Source organism: Ovis aries, chromosome 1, assembly GCF_016772045.2.
Source record: "Ovis aries strain OAR_USU_Benz2616 breed Rambouillet chromosome 1, ARS-UI_Ramb_v3.0, whole genome shotgun sequence".
Lineage (NCBI taxonomy): Eukaryota > Metazoa > Chordata > Mammalia > Artiodactyla > Bovidae > Ovis > Ovis aries.
The window spans coordinates 31,565,827-31,579,857 of NC_056054.1; the positions used below are offsets into that span (position 1 = coordinate 31,565,827).

General features: G+C 45.5%; 1 protein-coding gene across 1 annotated transcript in view; it reads right to left on the bottom strand.

The window, feature by feature from the left end:
• C8B (complement C8 beta chain) overlaps positions 1 to 13,576 on the bottom strand; it is a 45,088-nt gene extending 31,512 nt beyond the window's left edge. Inside the window, exons 1-4 of the mRNA XM_004002016.6 lie at positions 13,418 to 13,576; positions 6,397 to 6,553; positions 3,134 to 3,275; positions 1,030 to 1,171 (exon numbers count right to left, since the gene is read on the bottom strand). Coding sequence (XP_004002065.2) covers positions 1,030 to 1,171; positions 3,134 to 3,275; positions 6,397 to 6,553; positions 13,418 to 13,509 — 533 coding nt within the window. The 5' untranslated portion in view covers positions 13,510 to 13,576. The remainder of the gene's footprint in view (positions 1 to 1,029; positions 1,172 to 3,133; positions 3,276 to 6,396; positions 6,554 to 13,417) is intronic.
• Positions 13,577 to 14,031: the final 455 nt, after the last annotated feature.

Here is a 14,031-nt window from a genome sequence, read left to right on the forward strand (position 1 = left end):
ATCCCTCACAGACCTGAAAAGAAGGGTATGACTGACTTCTGTCTACAAATGACAAAACTAAGGCACGAAAGCTGTCCTTCTGCCCCTCTTGCAGGGTCCAGCTGGCTTCTGCTGCTGGCTCTGTATGCCCACTCTGTCGCCCTCTTTGACCTGTGACCCCCCAGGAGCTCTAACTTCGCAGACCTCAGTTTCCTCATCAAGGAGATGGGGCTTATCATCACTAGTGTCTAAGGTCGTCCTGGGAGGAGGTCTTTCCCACATGAGGAGGCTGTGTCTCTAACGGCAACCTTTCAGGATGGAGAGCTGATGTTTGCTTAGGAAGAAGGAGAATGCCATCCAGGGCCTCTCTGCTTCCCACACTGTGTCACATACGCTGATTTGTGAGGGGAGGCCCTGACTTTTCCCCTGGAGGCTGAGAGGCTGCACAGCGCAGCAGAAAAGGAGGCTGAGTGCCAGGCCAGTCAGCCCCTTTTGATCTCTCACCTCCCTGGAGGATTTAACCAACTGAGAGTCCCCAGCCTAACTGTACACAGGCTGCTGGCAGAGCCACACTGCAAATGTACTCCTGCACTGGCCAGTCACTTAGTGGCCTCTGCTCTGAGCCAGCCTCTCTGCTGAGGCCTCGGGATAGAGAAACAGATAAAGCTCCCTGGCGGTTGTCAATAGCATTCAAAGGCAATGCTTAGAAAGTACCTGACATGGTCACAGAGCCGGCATCAAATAACCCTTCCCTCAGCCCTCGTGTGGAGCTGCCATGGCACCGCCCCCCGCCCCCCACACAGCTCTCTCCTCAGTGCTCCCTCCCTGCAGTCACATCTGGTCCATCTGGTCCACCTGCCCATGGCACGTGCCCCCAGAGCCTCCGGGTCTGTCGTCACGAAGCAGCTGCGAGCACCTGCTAACACGCCAGCCTTTTCCAGAAAGGAACAGAGGAGCCACTCTGTCTACCGCTTCCTCCCTCCGTCTCTTCTCCAGATCACATTTACTTACATGTTCTTCCCACTCCACAACAGAAAGACGGTAACTTACCCACTGGCCAGCCTGCCAATGGCCCAGTATTGCTCCATCTCCTGCTGACATTTTTTATAAATCTTTCTACAGTTCGCCTCATCTGACTGGTCTCCACAGTCATTGTCCCCATTGCAAAGAAGTCTTCGGTTTATGCACCTCCCTGGGAAGGAGAAATGGGGTTACCCACAGGTTGAGGCAGGAAGGGGTGGGGGGGTTCACAGGGCTTGAGACCCACCATGACCCAGATTCTTGGCTGCAACTTTAAAGCTCTGTTTGCATTAGTCCTCATGTACTGGGGGTGAGTGGTCATGGAATTCACCGTTTAATCTCCTCCAGAAGCCAGTGTTGTATTTCTGAATGCTCTTGAGGGCAGATTCGCCAGGCAGACCGGAAGGAAGGCTGGACTCCTCTGCTTGGGACTGGAGAGAGGAGGTGGGTTCAGAGGGTCCTGCAGCAGTACCTGCTGTGGCACCTTGCGTGAGTTTCCTGACTCCCTGTCTCAATGTACTCATCTGTAAAGTAGGGACGCCATCATACTTACTCCCAAAGGTCGCTGGGGATTCAAACAAATAAATGCAACAGCACTGACTCATGGTAAGAGCCGGATAAGTGTTGTTATTACTATTATTAGTGCTTCGACGGTCCAAATGCACGCTGCTGGTAAGTACTGGCAGGAGGATTGGAAGCTATAGCTTTCACAGAAACTCTCCCCATTAAATGGCACTGCCTTCAACATCAGAGCCATCCAGACTAGTAGATATTAAAAATATTTAGACTGTATATTTAAAGTTATTTGAGGCACCTCCACTTCTTTGAAACTCTTTTCCCCATTGATTTGACTTCCTTTCTTATTTGCATATCTTTTGGGAGTAAAGCCCATAAAACAGGTGGCCATTTTTACTTAAGCATGTCTGTTCATTTTAAACCAATGTTCTTTGGGTATTAAAGGCAGAAGAGTAACAATCTGGTCTTCAAATGTTTGTTACAAGACATTTAAACTAAAGCTGGCCTGAATAACCATTATTGGCTTTGGTCAGAATCATGGAACACCAGTCATAGTGAGTCCATGGATACACGTAAACATCTTTCAGATTTACTAGATGGGGCTCGGCGTTTGCAATTATGCCTAGAAATTGCTCTAAGAATCCCTAATTCTTTGTAAAGATACTAAAGCACAGTTCACAAAGTTGTGGCAAATGTAGAGAGTTGTAACTTGCATCTAGGTAATCTGGGTCCAAATACTCTCCTTTTTGCTCGAGCCTTCGAGAAAAAGAGTCAGGTTTTCTTGAATTAGTTAAAGGAATTAATTGAAAAGAAAGTGTTTGCTGAGCTCTGCAGCTCATGATAATTCATTGTGTGCTCCTTCCTCCCTTCCCTCTGGCTGCCCATCCACCAGTCCTTCCTTTTGTCCTTCCTTCTTTGAACCAAAAATGTTGCAAAGACTACCTCATGCATTAAGGGTTATGCTTAAACTTGGTGATATAGAAATGCAGGGACTATCTCACCAAAGTTTTCAGAGATAAATGATGCTACCACCTTTTTGAACTGTTGCAGAGAGTGTGGCTACGTTGTATTTAGCCCCAAACCTCTGAGAAAGCCAGCAGAGCTCATGGTCTGTAAGGACCTCTTATACCCACTGTGTTACTTGATGCTTATGGCAAACTTATAAGGTATTAATATCACTTCTGACTTTCTGTGTAGACAACCAACGTGAAGAAAGGTTCAAATGACTTCTTCTAAATTACAAAGTTAAAATAAAATTTGACTTAGGATTTCTGATTCCAGCACACAGAATTTTGGTGTCCTTAATGTCAGTGAATGTAATTTGAATTTCCAAATGCCTAATTGTATCTCCTCCACTTACCTCCTAAGTGTTGTGGGTGAGTAACTTCTCCAAGCCTCAATTTCTCAATTAGTAAAATGGGGGTAATATTAACACCTACATGGTAGGGTTGTTTTTATGAAATAATATGTGTAAAAAGAGGTCAAGTAGGACAAGGATGCCTCCTGGCCTGACACATGACTTTGATCTTGAGCACTAGGCAATAGCCAGTGCTCCCATCATCACATGCCATCATCTCACTTAATACCCATCCCCTCCCACTGCTGTGTCCCTTTATACCTGTCTGTGCACACACAAAGCCTTCACATCGCACTTGACTTCTGCATGGTCTGTTAGAAACACAGTCTTCAACTTCCTTGTCAGAGAAGCTGCATGGTTCCCCGTGGAACTGAGAGGGCCGGATCAAGTAGGCATGTCTGTACTATAGCAGAGAGGAGCAAGGTGAGACAAAGCCAGAGCCTCAGGGACATGGGGAGCGGAGGGCACACCTAAAGATCTATATTGCCACTGGCTGATTGCCTATTTTGAATAGACTGGGAACTCTCTGAGGGCAGGGACTTTATCTTCAATCTCTATCACAGTAACCAATACAGGTTTGTTGAATGTGGGGAAAGCATGGACTTTCGAGTCAAAGGTAGTAAGTGAATTGATGGGGCCAGTTCAGTCTTTCAGCTTGATTAATCCCATGGGTTGATTCAAGTATTCTCATTTACTAAGTAGCTTAAAATGCAGAAGTATCCACTTTGGAGCCACTGACTCTGTTACTTTCTAGTTATGTGATACTGGGTAAGTTACTTAAGCACTGTGATCTCAACTTACTAATCTGTAAAACGGGGATAATTATGTACAGCTATGTAGTTTCAATTATATGTGAAATCTCATTATGTTGTCTGGTACAGAATAGGCATTCAATTTCTTCTGCTTACTTTTCTTCTGAATTATTAATAATTTTAGCAGTAAATATTTATCTGTCTCTACTTTCCTGTTTGCTTATTCCAGAAATATTGACTGGATTTCCAAAATATCGATTCAGCTACACAATGCTGGGGAAACGTGGGTGCTTTTTATGCTTTTTATTTGTGTTTGCTCATAACCATGTCCTGTGGACTGTCCTCAAGGAGGTCACAGCTGCTGGTGGTGGTCATGATGGCAAGCACAAGGCAGCGGCAACCCAGCGAGAGGGCAGCCATGACCGGGCCAGGACAGAGTGCTCATAAACACAGAGGGGAGTCCTCAGCACAGACTCAGGAGACGCAGAAGCGACATCTGAGCTGAGCCCCAAAGGGTGAGGAGACACGTCAGGCAAGCATGGAATGCTGGCATGAGGAGGGGAGAGAAGGGCAATCCGGATGGACGGAATTGCTGTGCCAAACCCGAGAGGCTAGAGAGTATTGCCTTATTCCAGGAAACAAGAAATCCATCCTGGCTGGAGAGAAGAGTTAAAGAGGGAGAGTGAGAAGAGACGGAGGGACACAGAGCCAGGAGCAGCTAAGGCAGGCCCTCCTGGGCCCTAATAAGGTTGCATTTAGTACTTCTTCATGGTACAATGAGAAGCCACTACAGGGGAAGGAAATGATCAGATTTGGGTGACTTCCAAATGCTAGCTGCGGTCAAGATTTTGGACTTCCCTGGTGGCTCAGATGGTAAAGCATCTGTCTACAATGCGGGAGACCTGGGTCGTCCGATCCCTGGGTCGGGAAGATCCTCTGGAGAAGGAAATGGCAATCCACTCCAGTACTATTGCCTGGAAAATCCCGTGGACAGAGGAGCCTGGTATGCTACAGTCCATGGGGTCGCAAAGAGTTGGACACGACTGAGCGACTTCACTTACTTACTTACTAAGGGGAGCAGACCTGATAGCAGTCCGTCTGAAGACTGACACGTTAACAGCCACAGTTATTATGTGCGTGGCATCCAGAAATCCAGAAAAGAAATATAGACAACCATCCACCTCTGCTCTTTGCATTTCTAGGGCATCTTTCTTCCTAGAAGGCAGAGGCTGGCAGGACAGGGATAAGGTCTGCAGAGAAGATACTAGAAGGCTAGCACCAGGCACCAGAGACAAAATGCATTTGAGGACAGTGGAGATGATAAAGGAAAGACATCTCTCAATCCCTGTTGAAAAAAATGATGTTGAACTCCCAGCCACTGACCTCACAGACATGATGTCCAACTGAGGGAACATGCATAGCAAAGTCTGCATGTAGAGCTCTGACTGGATGAGTGGATGGATGGATGGCTCACACTGGGTCTTCCTGGTTTATGGTGCAGATGAAGCAATTATCCAAATAATTGGATCAATGTTAATCACGTCAGCAATAAAGCCTGCTTTGGGAACTGAATGTATCTGCTTGGCTCTCCACATTGATGCAATTAAGTGTATAATTGTCTTGGGCTTATTCCACTGCCTCTTTAGGGTCTTAGCTCATGGCTGCTTTGGTTTCCCAAGGAGCTGGGGAAAGTGAGAACCGTTCTCTATTCTCTGACAAATGTGCTATTCTTAGACCTGGATCCTGCATCAGCCTTCCTGTGACAAGAAAGTGCAAAGAACAAATACCAGAGACTGCATGTTTTGACTATTGAACTGGCTAGACAAGAAGCCGATGGCCCGAGTTCAAGATCTGTCTTTACTACTAAGTGAATCCAAGAATTCACTTACCTGCTCTGGGTCTCTGTTGATCTATCTGCCTAATAGAAAGGGTAACAATTATCCTCCCTTATGGAGATTTCAGGAAATGTAACGAGATCAAACACATATTTATGGAGCACCTCAAACATGTTAAACATTGGCCTATATACCAAAGACACAGAATTGAATAAGTTTTAAGTGCTTGCAGTTTAATGGAAAGGCAAATAAAAGTAAATGATGAGTGTTAGGACACAGCAGGAATAAGGAGCTGCTGCAGTTCATAAAGGAGTGTCTGGCTAAGGGCGAGGGGTGCTGAGAACTCAAGGAAGCCTTCTCAAAAGAGGCGGCCCCTAAGCAAAGTTTCAAATCATGAGTAGGTATTAGTCAGTGAAGGAAGTGGAAAGGACATTTCAGCCTGAGAACGGAGTATGAAATGGTCAGAAAAATACATGTGTTCTGTGTGCTGGCGTGGGGGATGTTCTGTGAAGATGCGGGCCAGGTCTATCTAAGGTGTGGGTGGCCTTGAAGACCGTGAGTCTGGACTTGATCCTAAGGGCCATGCATAGGCTTTGGATGTTCAAGCAGGGGAAAGACCAGCCAGACTTTCATTTTCAATGGCTCCCTTGGCTGCCCCGTGAAAGATGGATTGAAAGAATAAGGCTGGAGGCAGGAAGTCTAATTAGGAAGCTGCTAATAGGAGAAAGGACAGATATGCTTCAAAACAAACCTGAAGGATCAAAGGCAGGATCTGACTGCCCCTTGGAAGCTCAGAGGAATAAAATTCATTCATTAAATCAGCCAACATTTATCAAACTCCTACTATGATCAGTTACGATCAGTAGTGCATTAACTGATCTTGCTGAGGGATAGGGCTCCTGGAAGCTTAGAGGTCTCCCAGGGTCTGGGTACCTACCCTTTTCTTCTGACAGGGATCACACGTGGTCCAGGAGGACCAGCTGGACAGCTCGCAATCAATAGGCAACGGCGTGACATCCACACTCCGCGTCTGTCTAGTCTTGGCAAGGCTCTCATTGACTGCGTTTGACCCAAGAGAGGGTAGCTTTTCACCTCTAAAGGTCATCACAAAGAAGAGAGTGAAGTATCAGAAGGTAATTAAGTCTACATTCCACTGCCTATCCATCCATTCAATAAATATATATTTGCTCATTTATGCAAGGCTGGTTTCCCTGGTGGCTCAGTGGTAAAGAATCTGCCTGCAATGCAGGAGACCTGGGTTCAATCTCTGGCTTGGGAAGATCCCCTGGAGAAGGGCATGGCAACCCACTCCAGTATTCTTGCCTGGAAAATTCCATGGACAGAGGAGCTTGGCGGGCTACATACAGTCCATGGGGTCGCAAAAAGTCGCACACGACTGAGGGACTAAGGACAGAACATTAGTTTATCAGTCAAGTATCAGTTAACTCATTCAGCAATATTTATGGAACCCTCAGTTATTGCCTCAGATTATGGCTAGCTACAGTCCAAAGAGTATTGAACTCTGAACAGAAGATCATCCTTCAGCAGCTGGGTGATCTTGGTCTGTTTTTTCAGCCCTTGTGCGCTTCATTTTTCTCACCTCTATAATGAGAGAACATACCTCATAAGGCTATTTGAAGGATTAAATAAGAAAGTATATGTGAAAGCACTTTATAAGGTCTAAAGTGCTTGAGATATACAGGGATTACAACCACAGCTAGATGTATGACCTCATGCAGTACCCTCCCCATCTTAGGGCCTCTGTTTTATCCCCTGGAAAATGAGAAGTTTGGACTAGGTGGTTTTTAAGTCACCCTCTCATGTTATGAGTCTATGAAACTTTTTCTGAGAACAAATCATATTCAGGATACTGTGCTCAAGAGGACACAGAAATATAAGACACAGCCTCTGCTCTGGAACTCACAGTTTGTCTTAGGATGAGAGAAGATAAACATGTCTCCTTCCTTAGCTCTTCTGGACTTTACCAAGGAGGCAGGGTTTTTAAGCATGCAGGATGGATGGTCTGAGTTGAGCTTTAGGACATTACTGTGGCTGCAGTGTGGAGGCTAGATGGAGGCGGGGAAAGCCCAGAGGCAGGAAAAGCAGGTAGGAGGCTCAAGCAATGGTACCAATGGGTGGTGTGAGCCTGAACCACTCCAGCATCCAGGGGATAGAGAGTGGGTGAGACAGATATATGAGATGTTTTTCACGGGGAGTGGACAGAGTGATGGGTAACTGGATGGGGTGTGGATTATAGGGAGAAAGGGGGCTTAGGATGATGCTGGTTTCTAGTTTGGGTGTGTGGTTGGGTGGGTGGGGAAACCAGGGGCAAAGGAATTTGTTGTAGAAGATGGAGTTGGGGCATGCTGAGTTCCAGGTGCCTGTGGAGCCACTCAATAAATAGTTCCTATGTAGATCTGGAACTCAGCAGAGAGATTTGCACTAGAAATTCAGATCTGCTCATGAAAAGCTACGGAAGAGGATAAAAATATTCCTGAGAGACACCAGCCAAGACTGAGCCCTGGAGAGACTAGTGTCTGCTAGGCTAGAGGGAAGATAGTACATAGAGGTGAGTGGGGGATAGGAGAGGTAGGTGCTGCTACACCTGCGGAGCAGTCAAACAACATGAAACCTGAAATCTGTCTAGAAAATAAGGTAACACTTTTTGTTGAGTCCCTGGCACTCGTGGGACATTGAGTAAAACAGGGAAAGAAAGGTCATGTGCTTTAATCTGTTTGTGCCTCCAGTTTCCCCACGTGTAATACGATGGGTATAATTTCTATTTTTCTTCCATTTGAAAAAATGTATACCGGTGTAAAATTCATTGTAATTTGTGTTTATTTTCAAGGGAACAAGGGAGAAAAGAAAGAGAATTCAGATTTGTGGAGCATCCAGGACTCGTCAGGTCCTGAATGAGATGTTTCACCCTTGCCATCTCATCTAATCCTGACAGCAATGCTAGAAGGCCGCGACCTCCTAGACAGGCGAGGGAAATGGTCAAGAGCCACGTGGTGGTCACACTGGGATCTGAGCTGAGCTCTGCTCGCCTCTAGTCTCTGTGCTGCATTCATCTCCATCTGCTACCCAGAAAGAACCAGGCCAGCGTTCCCCCTACCAGTCCCCTCCATCTCCAGGCAAGGCCTCTCTCATCTGCTTGTCAAGACTCAGTGCTTAGGCAGAGCATCACATAATCTCCACTAGCACATCGTTCCAGACAAGGTCATTAACAATACATCCTCACTTGGCAAAAGTCCTAAAAAGAGGATAATATTAACTACAGTGAAATCCATCTCCATGACCACCCCAGAGACCAGCAAAAATCAATTGCCTCGTAAAGTTGAATGTTTAATGAAAGGTCAAAGACTATTGGAAACCGCAGGTGGGTTCTTTAAAATGGTTACTTGAGGCAGGACTTGCACAGCAGTAGGGGGTAAGGGGGTGGTTTAGAATGTGCTCTTATCTACTAATTTGCCCAGGTTTGACAAAACAATACTGTCTGTGATTTAGCTTCACCTTAAGTATATATTTGACAGCGCTGCAGGGTATCCTCTTCCTGTTTCCACTAAGAAACCGCTACATTGTGTTTTTAGCAACTATCCACCCAATTTGGGCCACAGTGGAGACTGAGTAGATAAGTAATGTGCACATATGCTATTAAGAGTCACAATTACTTTCTTCTCTGAGATTTGAAAGCCTGTTAATGGGCAAGATGATCACTTATAGAAGGAACTTGGTAAAAAGTAGTTATAACCACCAGATCTCTCATTTTTGCACCAAATTTTCATTCCAGAGGTGGCAATATAATGAAGAAATCAGCTGAATAAATAGTCTGTTTGTAAATTACACTGGATAAGATGGGTGTGGTTTATTAGTACTACAAAATGCAAATCTGAAAGCAAGTGTGTGCATGCTAAGTCGCTTCAGTTGTGTCCCAATCTTTGCTATCCTATAGACTGTGGCCCACCAGGCTCCTCTGCCCATGGGATTCTCCAGGCAAGAATACTGCAGTGGGTTGCCATGCCCTCCTCCAGGGGATCTTCCCGACCCAGGGATCTAACCCTCATCTCTTAAGTCTCCTGCATTGGCAGGTGGGTTCTTTACCACTGGGACCACTTGGAAGCCATCTGCAAGCAAGGCTAGCATTCAACTGCAGCTTTAATTCCTAGGACTAGCATGGACCCAACAGAAGACAGGGGCAGTCAGGACCTCTGTGTATGGCTACTGTAACACGTGCCTTCACACTATGAATTTACAGAGATGAATCAGATGGGTGTTCTGAACAACTGACTTGACTCCATCATTCAGAATTCTCTGTATGCTTCTAATGTTGAAAAATTAAACATGCCCAGAGAACTACAGAAAACAAATAATAAATACTCATGTACTCACAACCCAGGTTGGCAATTGTTAACATTTTGTTATACTTCCTTCAAGTCTTTTTTTTTTTTTTTCAATAAAAAATACCTCATAAATTTGACATCTGTGGTTGATACCAGCTCCAGATCCATTTTCCTCTCATAGTCTTCAGAGGATACTACAGTCATCAATCGGTATATATCCTTCCAGTCTTTCAAATGTTTACATACACACATATAGACACAAGATATAGCATTGCTTTTGTGAGCTGCACTCATACGAGGCATAGTATCCTATAACTTGCTTTTGTCAATCAGCATTGTGTTTCCGGGGACTGCCCTGGTGGCCCAGTGGCTAAGGCTCTGTGCTCCCAGTGCAGACGGCCTGGGTTCAATCCCCAATTAGGGAACTTGATCCCATAAACCATCCCATGACAAAAAGATTCTACATGCCACAGTGGAGACTGAAGATCCCATGTGCCATGACTCAGACCCAGTGCAGCCAAAGAAATTTTCAAAAGAAATATTAAAAAGCACTGCATTTCTGGCCCATATATGTTGACTCATAAAGATATCTTGTTCCTTCTTTTTATCTAAATGTTCCATCATGAGACAGGCATTTAACATTTTCTTTTTGAAGGACATTTACAGTTTTTCATTGTTTTGCAATTGCAAACAATGCAACAGCAAACACCCTTCTACAAGGTGTTGGAATGTATCCCCCACATAAAGTCTGACAAGAATGAACCTGCCTTTCCTCGAGGTGTGTGGAATGCTGAGGACATATTTCACTCAGTTCTTGTCTCCTAGTCTTTCTAACAGGAGTCTCTGATCAAAATAAAGATGGATCCATCATGCACGGCAGGAGTAGGTCAGCAGTAAATTGCGAGCCATCAGCTTATATAGATGGGGTATGTCAATATATTTTGGCTTTCTGTAGAAATGGCCTGACACAACAACTTTCTTGTCACACACAATTTGTTAGGCAGCTGCATCTCCTTTGCAAATAAAATCCTTCCTCTTTGCTGGAAGGGGCAGCTTCTGGGTGGCAAATTCTCAGTTTCTCATCTCTGTGTCGTTTGCTGTTGTAGACATGGAATTTAAAGCCACATCTCAAGGCAACACATGTATGGTCCAGAGATGGAGAAATGGCCTTGGAGTCCAGCAAGTCAGATCCACAATGCAGGTGGAGAAAGGATAATGTATTAGCAAGAAGCAGAAAAATATAGGGGCTCTGGAACCAGGAAAAAAAAAAAAAAAAGGATTTGAATCCATATTTTGTTATAATATTAAGTGAGGAATCCTGAAATAGTTACATTCTCTTTCCAAACTTCAGTTTCCTTCTCTGTAAACTGTAAATGATAGCACTAACCTCAAACAGCTGTGAGGATTAGACCTAACACATCTAAATGCCTTACAACGAGCAGCAATAAATAAACATAGGTCTGTCTTATGAAGATGGAATGAGTATTTCATCTGACTTGAATGTAAGAGTAACTAAAATTGGTAGCCTTTCTTAGCTAATATGAAGGTCTCAGCATTTTCTGTTGCAGAACTGAAGGCTATTCTTCCATTTCATCTAAGGGATTCAAAGACATGCCATGTTCAAGACTGCTCCATGGGAATCACAGGTCGAGGCTGATGCACTAAATCTGGATTCAGTTAAGGGTCTGAGACTCATGAGATGTGAACGAATCTCTTCTCCTTTCTGAGGACCCACTTGCTCGTCTACATATGTGAATAGGGACAATAGCCATCTCATGACATCACTGGAGGGTTCAGCAAGGTTTCCCAGCTTGTCAGCTACACTCATCTTACCCCTTCACGTCCTACATCCGAGTGAACTTCCTAGTATGGAAGTCTGACTGTGTCAATCCTTCCGTGGCTCCCCACTACTGAGGCTAAAGTTCAAGGTCCTTAACCAGAGTACTGGTGCCCCTCCGAGCTCCTTCCAGGATCTGACTCCTGCTGACTCTGACTCGGTCCTGTCTTTGGCAACTCCTCACCTTAGCCTGCTCCCTGGGTGGCTCAAATGATAAAGAGTCTGCTGGCAATACGGGAGACCTGAGTTCAATCCCTGGGTTGGAAGACCCTCTGGAGAAAGGCATGGCAACCCACTCCAGTATTCTGGCCTGGAGAATCCCATGGACAGAGGAGCCTGGCGGGCTACCGTGCATGAAGTCACAAAGAGTCGGACACGACTGAGAGACTCACACTACTACTACACCTTGGCCTGGACATGCAGCTGCAGGAACAAGCCAGGCTCTCTCATCTCCACGCGCTTGTCCAGACTGCTGCTTCTTCCTGGATGCTCTTCACCCTCTCCCATTTGGCAAACACCTACTCCTACAGAAATATTCAGCTCAACCGTCCTCTCTTCTAGAAGCCTCTCCACACTCTGGTAAAGCCAATCGCCCCTTCTTCTGTTTTCCACTTGCTCCTGTACTATCTCTCGCAACAGTACACCCAGATGTGCTCTCATGTGGGTTTTCTCCACGAGAACATGACCCCTTTGTGTCCTATTCATCTCAGCATCCTCAGAGCCTGTGAGAGGTCCCACACAGGAGTCCACATGTGGGTAGGGTTGCTATGACCCCTTTAAACCCTCCATTCCAGACACATTTCCTTGGATCCTGATAAGACACAGAGTACACACAAGGAAGGCCTTGGCTGCTTCATTCTTCTCAGGACCAAGTTGAGGTTCTTGGTATCGTAATAGCTAACAGTCATTGAGTGCCCAACGGACAGTGAAAACTCACCGCCCTGGTCTCGGGTGGTGCCCAGTAGGGGCTGAGTGCTCAGCAGAGCTGACACCAGGGGCCGTCCAATGGGCACCAGGTGCTCCTCCCACGAGAGGCTGTGTGTGCACAGCCTTTCTGTAATGAGTGAGAGGAATAACATTAAGACCTTCCTCCGATGGGATGGCTCACAAGGAGCCTGGGACACAGGACAGCTTCAGCTTCTCACTGTAAGGGCAGCGGCTTCTGCACCAGGACGATCCCCCAGCTGATACATCACTGGGGCTTCTTTCACTGGATCCCACCTTGAACTTTCACTCAGATTAAGTTTGAGCTTTCAACTCAGATAGTTTCTTTAGCCTGTTTTGCACCCAATTAAAAATAACCATAAAAGATGAAATAAATCAGTTACCACATAATTGCTGTGAATATCTGGAGTATGTATGTGTGTGTGAGGAGGGTGGTTTGAGAGCAAAAATTTAGCCTGATGAAGAGGTAGAGTAGGTCACTCTTGTATTAAAATCATTGCTATAAGTTGGCTTTACTTCCTCCATACATAACAGACCTTTTGCTTAAAGAAGTATGCTGAGGCTTTGCTCAGAATACAGAGCAAGGATCCTATTCTTAGCGTGATAAAATACCTTTAAACACGTCAGTTTCCTATGAGAACTTTTGTTGAAATCGGTGGCATGGTTCCACAATAATTTGAAGAGTTGTTGATATGGTGTTATCAGACGCATGTAAGTTGCTTCGGGAGATGTTCCTTATTCAATAGGCATGCGACAAGGAGGGAGGGTCAGCATGACGTGGCTTTATATTCCCCAACATATTATTGATTATGAGGTCATTTGGAACTATCACCTACCTGGAGCTGGGCACACTGAAAGATCCCAGGGCAGCACAGAGAAGAAACAGCTCTGCCGGCACCCTCCAAGCCCATGTCCTGGAGGTCTTCATTTTCCCTCTGCAACAGGAAATCTGACCACAGCTCCCGGTTCCATGAAGAGTCCACCCAGGGAGTTCTGCCGTCAGCTTCTGTTTCTGGAGAGTAAACAGCTGGGCAAAGTAAACAGAAAGCCACCAGTGACCAGAAACACCTAGACTTTGCACAGACAGAAGACTTATCTGGGACTCCAGACACCAATGAGAAAGGTGGAGAGCTTAGACTGTATTCATGTGTAACAGATTCTGGGGTAAGCTGCTGAGAGGACAGGCAGTTAGTGGGGCAATAAGGACTCTGTGCTCTCGGTCCAGACTGCCTGGGTTCAAATCCTTTCTCTGTAACTTACCAGCTTTGGGACCTTGGGCAAGTCACTTCATTTCAGTTTCCTCACTTGGAAAGTGGGGAGAATCAAATAAGTACATACAAGTCAAGCACTTAGAACAGGCCCATACTGAGCACTCAGACATGTGAGTTATTATTATGAAGTAGAATACAGGGTCTGGAGGCAGACTTTGAATTCTGGTTTGCCCCTTTCT